This window comes from Antedon mediterranea, chromosome 11 (genome assembly GCF_964355755.1).
Source record: "Antedon mediterranea chromosome 11, ecAntMedi1.1, whole genome shotgun sequence".
Taxonomy (NCBI): domain Eukaryota; kingdom Metazoa; phylum Echinodermata; class Crinoidea; order Comatulida; family Antedonidae; genus Antedon; species Antedon mediterranea.
The window spans coordinates 1,727,803-1,741,125 of NC_092680.1; the positions used below are offsets into that span (position 1 = coordinate 1,727,803).

The 13,323-nt window shown below is 31.3% G+C and overlaps 1 protein-coding gene across 1 annotated transcript; it reads left to right on the plus strand.

Moving 5' to 3' along the window:
* Positions 1-94: 94 nt before the first annotated feature.
* LOC140062636 (osteoclast-stimulating factor 1-like) lies at positions 95-6,004 on the plus strand. Its single transcript, XM_072108937.1, has 9 exons — positions 95-145; positions 549-621; positions 719-765; positions 1,139-1,189; positions 1,802-1,865; positions 2,931-3,022; positions 3,275-3,394; positions 3,793-3,967; positions 4,339-6,004. Exons 2-9 carry the CDS (start codon positions 573-575, stop codon positions 4,380-4,382), a joined length of 642 nt encoding a protein of 213 aa, XP_071965038.1. The 5' UTR covers positions 95-145; positions 549-572; the 3' UTR covers positions 4,383-6,004.
* Positions 6,005-13,323: the final 7,319 nt, after the last annotated feature.

A 13,323-nucleotide genomic window follows, 5' to 3' on the forward strand; every position in this document is an offset into this window, starting at 1 on the left:
GAAGGAAAACAATTATTTATAAGTTAGCGCCCTCTCACATCCACAATGTTGCGGAAGCCTTTCAAATCGATCCCGGAAGTAAATTACAATAAAAACAAAAACCAGGGGAAACATTTCGAAGAAGAAGAAGAGAGAAGAACAGTAGGTGAGTACAAAGTATTTTCGTTTTTAAAGCAGCCCCAAGTAAGTAAATTCATTAGACAATATTGGCTAATATAATGTAACTAAACTTTACTGACTTGGAATTCACCATAAAATTTGTTGTTTTAAACTGCAATATAGCTAGGCCCCTGGCTCTGTATCTTCATGCATAGTAGGTAGGTTTAGTATTGTATTGTAATACTAATAGGTTCAGATAGGCGTCACCAAAGGAAGGTGACGAGGTCAACACCTAGGCATAGCAAGGTGTTGGTGGCAGTAGCATATGACTAGTGACAGTTTTTATTCATGTCTGAAATAGCAAAAACTATTCTGTATTCTGATGGAAAAAGTAACATTTTAAATTGAATACAATTTATTTGAAAAATGTATTATGTATTATATTTCAGGTATAGAACAACATTACATACAGAATGTCTCAACCAGCCAGGCCCGCTCCACCAAAACCAACTCCAAAACCTGGTAGGTGAAACAAGAACTTTGTTTGGTTGTACAGATCATCAAATTATAAAAGCTACCCTGATACAATAATATAACACCACATATCATTATTTTTCAGGTCAAGTTAAAGTTTTTAGAGCTCTTTATGCATATGAAGCGCAATTCGTAAGTTAATCCTTCAGTTAATCTTTCCAATTAATTAATTTTCATCTTTTGTATTTAAACATTACGACTGCTAATGTTTGAATGGCTGTCATTTATGAGGGAGGTATCCACTTACACTACAAAGGTTACATCATTGTTATGAACCATTTTAAGATAATGCAGGACAACCCCTCTTTTTTAACATACCCCCAGGAGACACTTTCTCATGTAAACAAAGGGACAATGTGTTTTAACACTACTAGATCCAACCCCTATTCAACAAAGGAATACTTTGGCTAACAAGAGTGTCCCCTCTTAATTGGGGTTCTGATGTACTGTATGTATTTTATTTACATAAATAATTTATTAATTAATTATTGTAACTTCTTTTTAGAATGATGAATTGTCATTTGATGAGGGTGACATTCTATATATCTTAGATATGGTAGGTAAAATTGTCACTTTGTCATTTAAATTAAATTTGATTTGATATCTACAGTGTATTACTGTATAATAAACGTGTTAAACCATTACTCTATTCCTTCCTAAAACACTCAATGTTTGTCCATGGGAACGTTTTAAACTCCCCAAACGCATATATTTGTATATTAATTATTGCATTTCATTAAAAATACATACAGAGTACTGTATTAAGGCCCATTTACACTAGGACGGTAATGAACTACTATATATAGATCAATATACATCAAAAGTAGAACTATAGGATAACATAATCTATTCTGCCTTTGGTCATATTTGTATGAATATCTAGGTAGAAAACAAACGCATATATTTGTATATTAATTATTAGTTATTTATGCGCAAGAATAAGACGAACAGCAATGTAATCTTTTCACATGACACAATATCCTAACAACGTATTAAAAAGGTTCATACAGTCACTTCCAATGTTAAATAAAAATTAACATTTAATTGCCTGGATATATTTCAGTTAATGGTTTCATTTTATATTTTGAATGTTTTAAATATTTCTAGTCCTATAAATGTTATTATTGTATACACTGTCACATTTAATTTCTATCTATTGATTCTATAGAGCAATGACAGTTGGTGGAAGGCAAGGAGTGGCAAGAAAACTGGACTAATCCCTAGTAATTATGGTAAGTACACTATATGCACTCAGTAACTGCAGTATACTCATTTTAACATCGTTCCTAAATCAATTTATGTTTTTTAAACCAATCATTTTGAAATTAGTTTCTACTTGAACAAGTTTCGATAATTATGGTTTGCAGTGAAGAAATAAACAAAAGTATTGTAGCCTGAAAAGAAATTATACAAAAAAAAAGAAATATTGTAACCTAAAAAGAAATTTAAATAAAAGGTATTATGACATAAAGGAATAAATTCCCAAAAAAATACCTTCATTAAATTAAATAAAGAAAAGCATAGAAAGCCACATAAACACAATAAACATCCTGGTGGTCATAGGAAATCATGCAAACAAATCATGAATTCCACAAAGCTTTCCTTTTGTCCCTTTATAAGTCTTTGTAAACAAATTTATTGCATCACTTTGTTTCACATTATAAAGTACTTAGTTTAGTTTGTTTCATAATATGATTATGGATCTATTAATTTATAGGTCTATGAGATGATTTACTCTGTATTTGCATTTCATAAGAGTACTGTATTCAGGCCCATTTACCCTAGGACGATAACGATCGGCATTATATCTTTCCTACATAAAACAAAAGAAATCTAAAAATAACCATTTATGCTGTGTTTGATAAAAATAATGTTCTCATATGTCTAATCAAATGATTTTCTTCATTTACAGGATCCTCAATAATGTCTTAATTATTTTTAATGTATATTATTTAATTTTGCCATTATTAAAATTAATTAATGTTCTTGAAATGAAAATGAAATACTTAATGAAATGATGTTAATATTATTTTTATCAAAGACAGCATAAATGGTTTATACTATGGTTCTAGAATAAAATATTTTCAAATTTCTTTTGTTTTATGTAATAAAAATGTATGTTTTAGGTGAATAAGTTTCTTGTTGAAATTTAAAACAAAAGGTTTAACTTTTAATCCCAGGGGCCATACATATGCGTATGCATATCTAGATATGTGTATGAATATCTAGATAGGAATCACATTGTATTTTCATAGTATATTATTGATAGCTATTAACATAACATTTTTATTTTCCAGTGGAAATGAGTATGGAATCCGTTTCTAACCCACTTCATGAGGCTGCCAAGCGGGGGAACCTAGATTTTTTGCAGGAATGTCTTTCAAATGAAGTAAGTTATACTAGGGTTTACGCTGGGAGGCAGCTCCGCTCGGCACTGACTAATGTGTTTACGCTGGGAGGCACCTAGGCAGCTCCGCCCGGCATAGAAAAATATCCATGCAGGACTAATATTAATACTCAAAAAATTTTTTCTCTAACTTAAATGTTTTTAAATTTAAGTTGTAGTCCAAAACATGAGTTAAACTTATTAAAATACAAGTACATGCTACAGTTTTTATTATTACCTGTATTATATTTGTAGGTATCTGTTAATGGTCTTGACAAGTCAGGGTCAACGGCCTTACATTGGGCTGCAGCTGGAGGTCATATTGACTGTATGAAGGTTCTTCTCTCCAAAGCTAATATTTCAGTCAATGTACCTGTGAGTATAATTATACAAAAATTAATATTTAACACAAATGTTCTGCTCTGGATAAGTGCTGAAAATAAGAAAATAAACTTAAGCTCTGTTTTTACTATCAAATACTATGTGACAAAAAAGTGCAATGGCATATCACTACCATATTTAGGCATATCACAAACTAGTTTGATAGTGTAGACAGGGCTTAAGAGTGTCAATGTTTCACTTCTGAGGTCATCATATCCTTACATAAGCAAGACAAAATAAAACAATACTAAAGTATAAACAGTTTGATGATCATCATATCGCTACCATATTTGGCACATCACCTTTTTTGTCACACTTGTTTGATAGTGACAAAATAAAACATAATAGTTAATATTCTATTAATACAAAGATGAAATACAATTTAATTTCAGAACAAATTAGGCGACACACCTCTTCACTCTGCTGCCTGGAAAGGATTCCCAGAAGCTGTTAAACTATTATTATCAAAGAGTGCACGTTCAAATATTAAAAACAAAGATGGAAAACTTGCGTATGATCTTGCTTCCAAACCAGAAGTAGCAGTTCTTGTACAACCTGTTTCAACAAGTAAGTGTATTTTGTATTAAATAATAACAATAATATCAGAAATAACATTCCTGATATGACAAGCTATGCATTCTCCTATTTTATAATTGTTGAATGTGGTTGAAATTGAAATTCGTCCTTTGGATGTGTCATAAAGCCGTTGGTTTCATATACATAGTGCACATTAAAGAACTTGGTACACTATTCACAAAGAGTAGGGGATCGTCTCCCGGTTTGTTGTTGGTAGGCGCTGCACCGCTGGGTGCCGTGGAGTCCATGGAGGGCCAGTAGTCCGAATTTCTTCAGTTTCTTAGTTAAGCTTGAGGACAAATTAAATACATTATGCCTTAAATAGAAAAACAAAAATGTATTATTATTTTTTTTTTACACAGATAACGAGGACGATGAATACCTCTCAGACGGAGACTCCGACTAAACAAATACACTGAAAATTCTATTTTTGTAAAAAGAAACTTAGGAAGGAATTAGGTATACATTTATATGCACACTCCTAGATTAAGACCAAGTTTTAATTGAATTTTACTTGTTATCGTTGCAATGCACTCAATGATTAAAGCTCTATCTACACTATCAAACTTTATGTGACAAAAAAATGTGATGTGCCAATAATATGGACATGATGATGTCATATCACTACAATATTTGGACACATCACACTTTTTTGTCAAACTAGTTTGATAGTGTAGACAGATCTTAATATTTAGTTTTCTTATTTTGCAATACATGAACCAACATCCATACTAAGCAAGGGGTTATCATAACTATGGTTTAGTTAACAAATAATGGAAACTTCATTGTTTATTTTGTCACACGTGAGTACTTTCCAAGACAGGTCAGACATTCACGGAAACAAACGAGTGTGTATGGATTGTGAAATGAGAAAATAACAGGAAACATGTGTTTGTACATAAAGTTGTTGTATCTAATTTTATACATAATGATTGTGTATATTTTATTTAAAAACAATGTATAAAACTTTACCCAGATTTTCATAAGCATGTAGATTGCGCTGATGACTATAGCTGCATTATTATGGGAGTATGTTTTCATACATGTTTGATCCAAAAAATGACCGGGGTACTAATGTGCAGCGCATTGAGAGCTTGCTTATAAGCGCTATATAAAAATAAAATATTGTATATTCTCAAATAAGTGAGAAGATAGTTACCTTGGAATATAAACATTGTCTGTTTTTAGATCAACAATATGAATAATACAATACATCCTAGCTTAACTTAGGACGGATTTCGAAGAAAGGTGAGTCAATCACACGCTAAGGACCCTAATATGAAGTGTTATTACTATCCAGGGTGTACGTGCTTTGTTGTTTGATATAGTCATTTTTTTAGGCAGTGAACCTCTTATACAGTACAATGTACACCTCAGTCTGAAACATGGAGGGTGTGGTCTCCATCAATTTCCACATCTCAAGAGGACAGTAATATTTTACAATCTGATATCTAATAGACGTCGTTAATCAATGATTAATTTTTATCTCATGGCTTTCAAAGGTTTTTAGTATTACAGTATTTTATTTTTTTAAATATGTATTTTTATTTTTGTATATACTATAGGTTTTTTTAAAATGTAATTTAGTTTAGATTGTAATAATTTTAATCATAGCCTTAAGTTTACGTCGATCCAAGGGGATAGATGTTGTTAAGGATAATCCCTCCTCGCCCAAATCCAATAATCTGGTTTTATTATAATAATTTCAATTAACTTTTAACACATTTTATTCTATTCTGAATGTTATCAATACAGCAGTATGTACAATCAACTCTCCCAATACTGGACACCTTTAAACTGGCCTAATATAACTGATTTTTTTAATTTGTTTAATGGTAAAAAGGAATTTAGGAAAGAAAAGTCTGTTTTACTATTAGGGAGAATTTCCGGTTTTTAGAGAGTAGTCCGATATTGGGAGCGTTGACTGTATACATATTTTTATACCTATTCCCCAATGTGAACTTGTTAATTACTCGTTTAGAATTATTGCATTCAACTAAACCGATTAAATATCTTACTGTAATTCAAGTGGGCATAGCGTGGTTTTTGTAGGGAAGGTATAGATAAAGAGTTGCAGCTGTGCGGAAACAACAACAATTCAATGTTAATGTGCATTTTATTATTTAATAGAAGTTTGCCATCATGTAATAAAAGGTGCAATGCAAGTATTGCATTTACAGGGTCAGTAGGCCTACAAGACATAGACACAATGCAAGCAAGTTGACCAATCACAAGCGACAGTTTAGATGATCCATAGCTTGTGATTGGTCAAAGCGCTTGCATTGTGTCTCTTAGTAATAACCAAGCATTAGTAGTTTTATAATTTGCAAGGGATTTTTGCATCTCGAGCCAAAGGGTATTGGTGGACAAGCTTACGTTTGCTTCTTGCATAATTATTTTCTTAAATTTATGTTTTAAATCAATCTTCTACTATAGAACATTTTAATCTGTTTTTTTTTATTTTTGTTTACTTAAACATATCCTTTTCAATATTAATGTGTGAAAGGAAGATTGGAAATTTAAAAAGTTTATTTTTTTTATGTGTTTAGTTTCGTACCCAAACCATTATATAACTTATTGAATCAAAATCATTGGTACATATAACTTTTATCAATCTAGGGAGTCAAAAATTATGACCAATCAGATTAGTGTTTTTAAATTCTGGTTTGTAGTTGGTTAAATGCTTACAAAAATGTGCTTGTGTTAAATATAATACATTTTGCCAGCTAAAGATTAGGTGAATGACTGTGTGTGTGTTCTCTGGTTCCAAATGGAACTCATGTTTTAGTATGAATTAACTATGAAAATGAAATAAATTAAAAACTTTTCCAACGTATTATCAATAATAATAGATCATTCTGTAATTTCATTATAAGAAACACCACATTTATAATATTTGTAAATTTATTAAAATAACTAATAAATAGGCAAACTGCCTTAAAATGTCTTGACATGTTTCGAGAAACTATTCTCATCATTAGAACATCTCGAAACATGTCAAGACATTTTAAGGTTTAAGTTTGCTTATTTATCAAATGCCTCACAATCGTTATTTTAACTTGAAAGTTTTCTGGAATCATTCATGATTTATGTAAATGTATTATATTATACAATTGAGATCATCATTAGTCTGGCTTCCATATTGGAAACACGCAAGCCTCGCTACCACGTCAAGGTTGATGATCACAGCGAGGACTTACCTGTGGTTGGTTCCATGTCAAAAACTGTATCTTCCTGTTTTTTCTGCATCCACTATCCAGGTACCACACATGTATATCTGTTAGACGGGCTGGTCCGGATATAATCTGCTATGCCACCTACTATGAAGTATCCTATAAATGTTGAAACCTGCTTAAGAAAAACTATAGTCACCAGTAGGGAAAACTTACAATATCAATGTTATCTTTCACATTTCCCCCAAAAAATAACCTAATATAAAATGCATTAAAACTAAACCTGTATATTCTTAGCAACACACACAACCTGAATACCAAGATATAATGCCACCTTACACATTATATAGAATATTTACTAAAAAAAACTGATTTAAGTGCATTTCAACTTAAACCTGTAGATTCTTAGCTACACACAACCTGCAGTGAATATTTTTTATACCAAGATAATGAATTTACTAAAATAACCTGATTTGAAGTGCATTTCAACTTAAACCTGTAGATTCTTAGCTACACACAACCTGCAGTGAAAATTTTTTATACCAAGATAATGAATTTACTAAAATAACCTGATTTGAAGTGCATTTCAACTTAAACCTGTAGATTCTAGCCTACACACAACCTGCAGTGAACATTTTTTATATATCAAGATAATGAATTTACTAAAAATAACCTGATTTGAAGTGCATTACAACTTAAACCTGTAGATTCTTAGCTACACAAACCTGCAGTGAACATTTTTTATACCAAGATAATAAATTTAATAAAAATAACCTGATTTGAAGTGCATTTCAACTTAAACCTGTAGATTCTAGCCTACACACAACCTGCAGTGAACATTTTTTATATATCAAGATAATGAATTTACTAAAAATAACCTGATTTGAAGTGCATTACAACTTAAACCTGTAGATTCTTAGCTACACAAACCTGCAGTGAACATTTTTTATACCAAGATAATAAATTTAATAAAAATAACCTGATTTGAAGTGCATTTCAACTTAAACCTGTAGATTCTTAGCTACACAAACCTGCAGTGAACATTTTTTATACCAAGATAATAAATTTAATAAAAATAACCTGATTTGAAGTGCATTTCAACTTAAACCTGTAGATTCTTAGCTACACACAACCTGCAGTGAACATTTTTTATACCAAGATAATGAATTTACTAAAAATAACCTGATTTGAAGTGCATTGCAACTTAAACCTGTAGATTCTTAGCTACACACAACCTGCAGTGAACATTTATTATACCAAGATAATGAATTTACTAAAAATAACCTGATTTGAAGTGCATTTCAACTTAAACCTGTAGATTATTAGCTACAACACAACCTGCAGTGAACATTTATTATACCAAGATAATGAATTTAATAAAAATAACCTGATTTGAAGTGCATTAAAACTTAAACCTCTACGTTCTTAGCTACACTTAATACACTATACCTTAACAACAAACATACCTGCAGGAAAAGCTTACAATACCAAGATATAATGCCACCTTACACATTATATATACTAATTTACAAAATTTAAATTATTTGAAATGCACTGAAACTTAAACCTTTACATTTTTACACACATACCTGCAGAGGAAACGCAAACAAAATATATCTGTGTTTAGATTTGTATCTGTACAGTAGGTGCATATAATCTATCTGAAATGAGTAATGGTAAAAGAACAATGATTATGTACAGGTGGTGTTGTATGCTTACCTGTGACTGGTTCCAACAGTTGCATAGGTATGTCAATAGGTACTATCTGAAATGAGAAAGTATTGTACCATTGCATAGTCTTTGATGTTTCTTACCTGTGATTGGTTACAACAGTCTTGCATTGGTATGTCCATATCTGAAAACGAAAAATATAAAGAAATTTAATTATACCATTACATATTTGATGTTTCTTACCTGTGATTGGTTCCAACAGCCTTGCATCAGTATGTCCATATCTGAAAAGGGAAAAAAAGAAATTTAATTATACCATGCATAGGCTTTGATATTTCTTACCTGTGATTGGTTCCAACAGCCTTGCATTGGTATGTCCATATCTGAAAAGGGAAAATATAAAGAAATTTATTATACAATTGTATAGATTTTGATGTTTCTTACCTGTGATTTGTTCCAACAGTCTTTCATCTGTATGTATATCTGAAAACAGAAAATATAAAGAAATGTAATTATACCATTGCATAGGCTTTGATGTTTCTTACCTGTGATTGGTTCCAACAGTCTTGAAGTGGTATGTGCATATCTGAAATGAGGAAGTTTAAAGAAAATTATTATACCATTGCATAGGCTTTGATATTTCTTACCTGTGATTGGTTCCAACAGCCTTGCATCGGTATGTCCATATCTGAAAAGGGAAAATATAAAGAAATGTAATTATACCATTGCATAGGCTTTGATGTTTCTTACCTGTGATTGGTTCCAACAGTCTTGAAGTGGTATGTCCATATCTGAAAAATGAAAATATGAAGAAATTTATTTATACCATTGCTTAGACTTGATATTTCTTACCTGTGATTGGTTCCAACAGCCTTGCATTGGTATGTCCCTATCTGAAAAGGGAAAATATAAAAAAATTTAATTATACCATTGCATAGCCTTTGATATTTCTTACCTGTGATTGGTTCCAACAGTCTTGCATTGGTATGTCCATATCTGAAAAGGGAAAACATGAAAACATTTGATTTTACCAATACATCTTTGATGTTTCTTACCTGTAATTGGTTGCAACAGTCTTGCATTGGTATATCCATATCTGAAAAGGAAAAATATAAAGACATTTAGTATATCATTGCATAGCCGTTGATATTTCTTACCTGTGATTGGTTCCACCTGTCTTGCATTGGTATGCCCATATCTGAAAAGGGAAAATATAAAGAAATTTAATTATACCATTGCATAGGCTTTGGTGTTTCTTACCTGTGATTGGTTCCTACAGTCTTGCATCGATATATCCATATCTGAAAAGGGAAAATATGAAAAAATTTAATTATACCATTGCATAGACTTGATATTTCTTACCTGTGATTGGTTCCAACAGCCTTGCATTGGTATGTCCATATCTGAAATGGGAAAATATCAAGACATTTATTATACCATTCCATAGGCTATGATGTTTCTTACCTGTGATTGGTTGCAACTGCCTTGCATCATTATGTCCATACCTGAAAAGGGAAAATATAAAGAAATTTAATTATACTATTGCTTCGGTTTTGATGTTTCTTACCTGTGATTGGTTCCAACAGTCTTGCATCAGTATGTGCATATCTGAAATGAGAAAGTTTAAAGAAATTTAATTATACCATTGCATAGACTTGATATTTCTTACCTGTGATTGGTTCCAACAGCCTTGCATCGGTATGTCCATATCTGAAAAGAAGAAAAAAATAAAGACATTTATTATACCATTGCATAGACTTGATATTTCTTACCTGTGATTGGTTCCAACAGCCTTGCATTGGTATGCCATATCTGAAAAGGGAAAATATCAAGACATTTATTATACCATTGCATAGGCTATGATGTTTCTTACCTGTGATTGGTTCAAACAGTATTGCATCGGTATGTCCTTATCTGAAAAGATATTCTTAGCTAGCTACACATAATATATCTTAGTTACACACAAACTTACTAAGATATAATGCCACCTTAAAATGAATTTACAAAAAGTAACCTGATTTGAAATGCATTGAAAACTTAAACCTCTATTCTTAACTACACTTATATTTCCTAACTACACACGACCTGCAGGGAAATCTTACAATACTAAGATAATGCCACCTTACACATTATAGATAATAATTTACAACACATGTTTAACATTTTTTTAATGCACTGAAACTTAAACCTCTACGTTCTTAGCTACACTTAATTCAGTTATCTTAGCAACACACATACCTGCAGGAAAAGCTTACAATACCAAGATATAATGCCACCTTACACATTATAGATAATAATTTACAACACATATTTAACTTTATTTGAAATGCACTGAAACTTAAACCTCTACGTTCTTAGCTACACTTAATTACAGTATATAACACACATATCTGCAGAGAAAAGCTTACAATACAAAGATAATGCCACCTTACACATTATCATAATTTACAACAAATATTTAAGATTATTCAAACACATACCTGTAGAGAAAACGCAAACCAAATGTACCTTACCTTTGTTTAGTTAGATTTGTATCTGTATAGGTGCATGCTATCTGAAATGAGTAAGAGTAAAGAACAATTATTATTTGCAGGTTTTGTTGTATGCTTACCTGTGATTGGTTCCAACAGTCTTCCATTGGTATGTCCATAGCTGAAAAGGGAAAATATAAAGAAATTTAATTATACCATTGCATAGGCTTAGATGTTTCTTACCTGTGATTGGTTCCTACACTATTGCATCGATATGTCCATATCTGAAAAGGGAAAATATAAAGAAATTCTATTGCTTAGGTTTTGATGTTTCTTACCTGTGATTGGTTCCAACAGTCTTGCATCATTATGTCCATATCTGAAATGAGAAAGTATAAAGAAATGTAATTATACTATTGCTTAGGCTTTGATGTATCTTACCTGTGATTGGTTCTAAAAGTCTTCATCAGTATTTATATCTGAAAACAGAAAATATAAAGAAATTTAATTATACCATTGCATAGGCTTTGATGTTTCTTACCTGTGATTGGTTCCAACAGTCTTGAAGTGGTATGTCCATATCTGAAAAATGAAAATATGAAGAAATTTAATTATACCATTGCTTAGACTTGATATTTCTTACCTGTGATTGGTTCCAACAGCCTTGCATCAGTATGTCCATATCTGAAAAGGGAAAATATAAAGAAATGTAATTATACTATTGCTTAGGCTTTGATGTTTCTTACCTGTGATTTGTTCCAACAGTCTTTCATCTGTATGTATATCTGAAAACAGAAAATATAAAGAGATTTAATTATACTATTGCATAGGCTTTGATGTTTCTTACCTGTGATTGGTTCCAACAGTTTTTCATCTGTATGTCCATATCTGAAAAGGGAAAGTATAAAGAAATTTAATTATACCATTGCATAGGCTTTGATATTTCTTACCTGTGATTGGTTCCAACAGTTGTGCATCGATATGTCCATATCTGAAAAGGGAAAATATGAAAAAATGTAATTTTACCAATACATCTTTGATGTTTCTTACCTGTGATTGGTTCCAACAGTATTGCATCGGTATGCCATATCTGAAAAAGGAAAATATAAATAAATTTAATTATTCCATTGCATAGACTTGATATTTCTTACCTGTGATTGGTTCCAACAGCTTTGCATAGGTATGTCCATATCTGAAAAGGGAAAATATAAGAAATTTAATTATACCAATACATCTTTGATGTTTCTTACCTGTGATTGGTTCCAACAGTCTTGAATTGGTATGTCCATATCTGAAAAAGGAAAATATCAAGACATTTAATTATACCATTGTATAGGCTTAGATGTTTCTTACCTGTGATTGGTTCCTACACTATTGCATCGATATGTCCATATCTGAAAAGGGAAAATATAAAGAAATTCTATTGCTTAGGTTTTGATGTTTCTTACCTGTGATTGGTTCCAACAGTCTTGCATCATTATGTCCATATCTGAAATGAGAAAGTATAAAGAAATGTAATTATACTATTGCTTAGGCTTTGATGTTTCTTACCTGTGATTGGTTCCAACAGTCTTTAATTGGTATGTCCATATCTGAAAAAGGAAAATATAAAGAAATTTAATTATACCATTGTATAGGCTTAGATGTTTCTTACCTGTGATTGGTTGCAACAGTCTTGCATTGGTATATCCATATCTGAAAAGGGAAAATATAAAGACATGTAGTATATCATTGCATAGCCGTTGAGATTTCTTATCTGTGATTGGTTCCAACTGTCTTGCATCAGTATCTCCATACCTGAAAGGGAAAATATAAAGAAATTTAATTATACTATTGCTTAGGTTTTGATGTTTCTTACCTGTGATTGGTTCCTACAGTCTTGCATCGATATGTCCATATCTGAAATGAGAAAGTTTAAAGAAAATTATTATACCATTGAATAGACTGGATATTTCTTACCTGTGATTGGTTCCAACAGCCTTGCATTGGTATTTCCATATCTGAAAAGGGAAAATATCAAGACATTTATTAT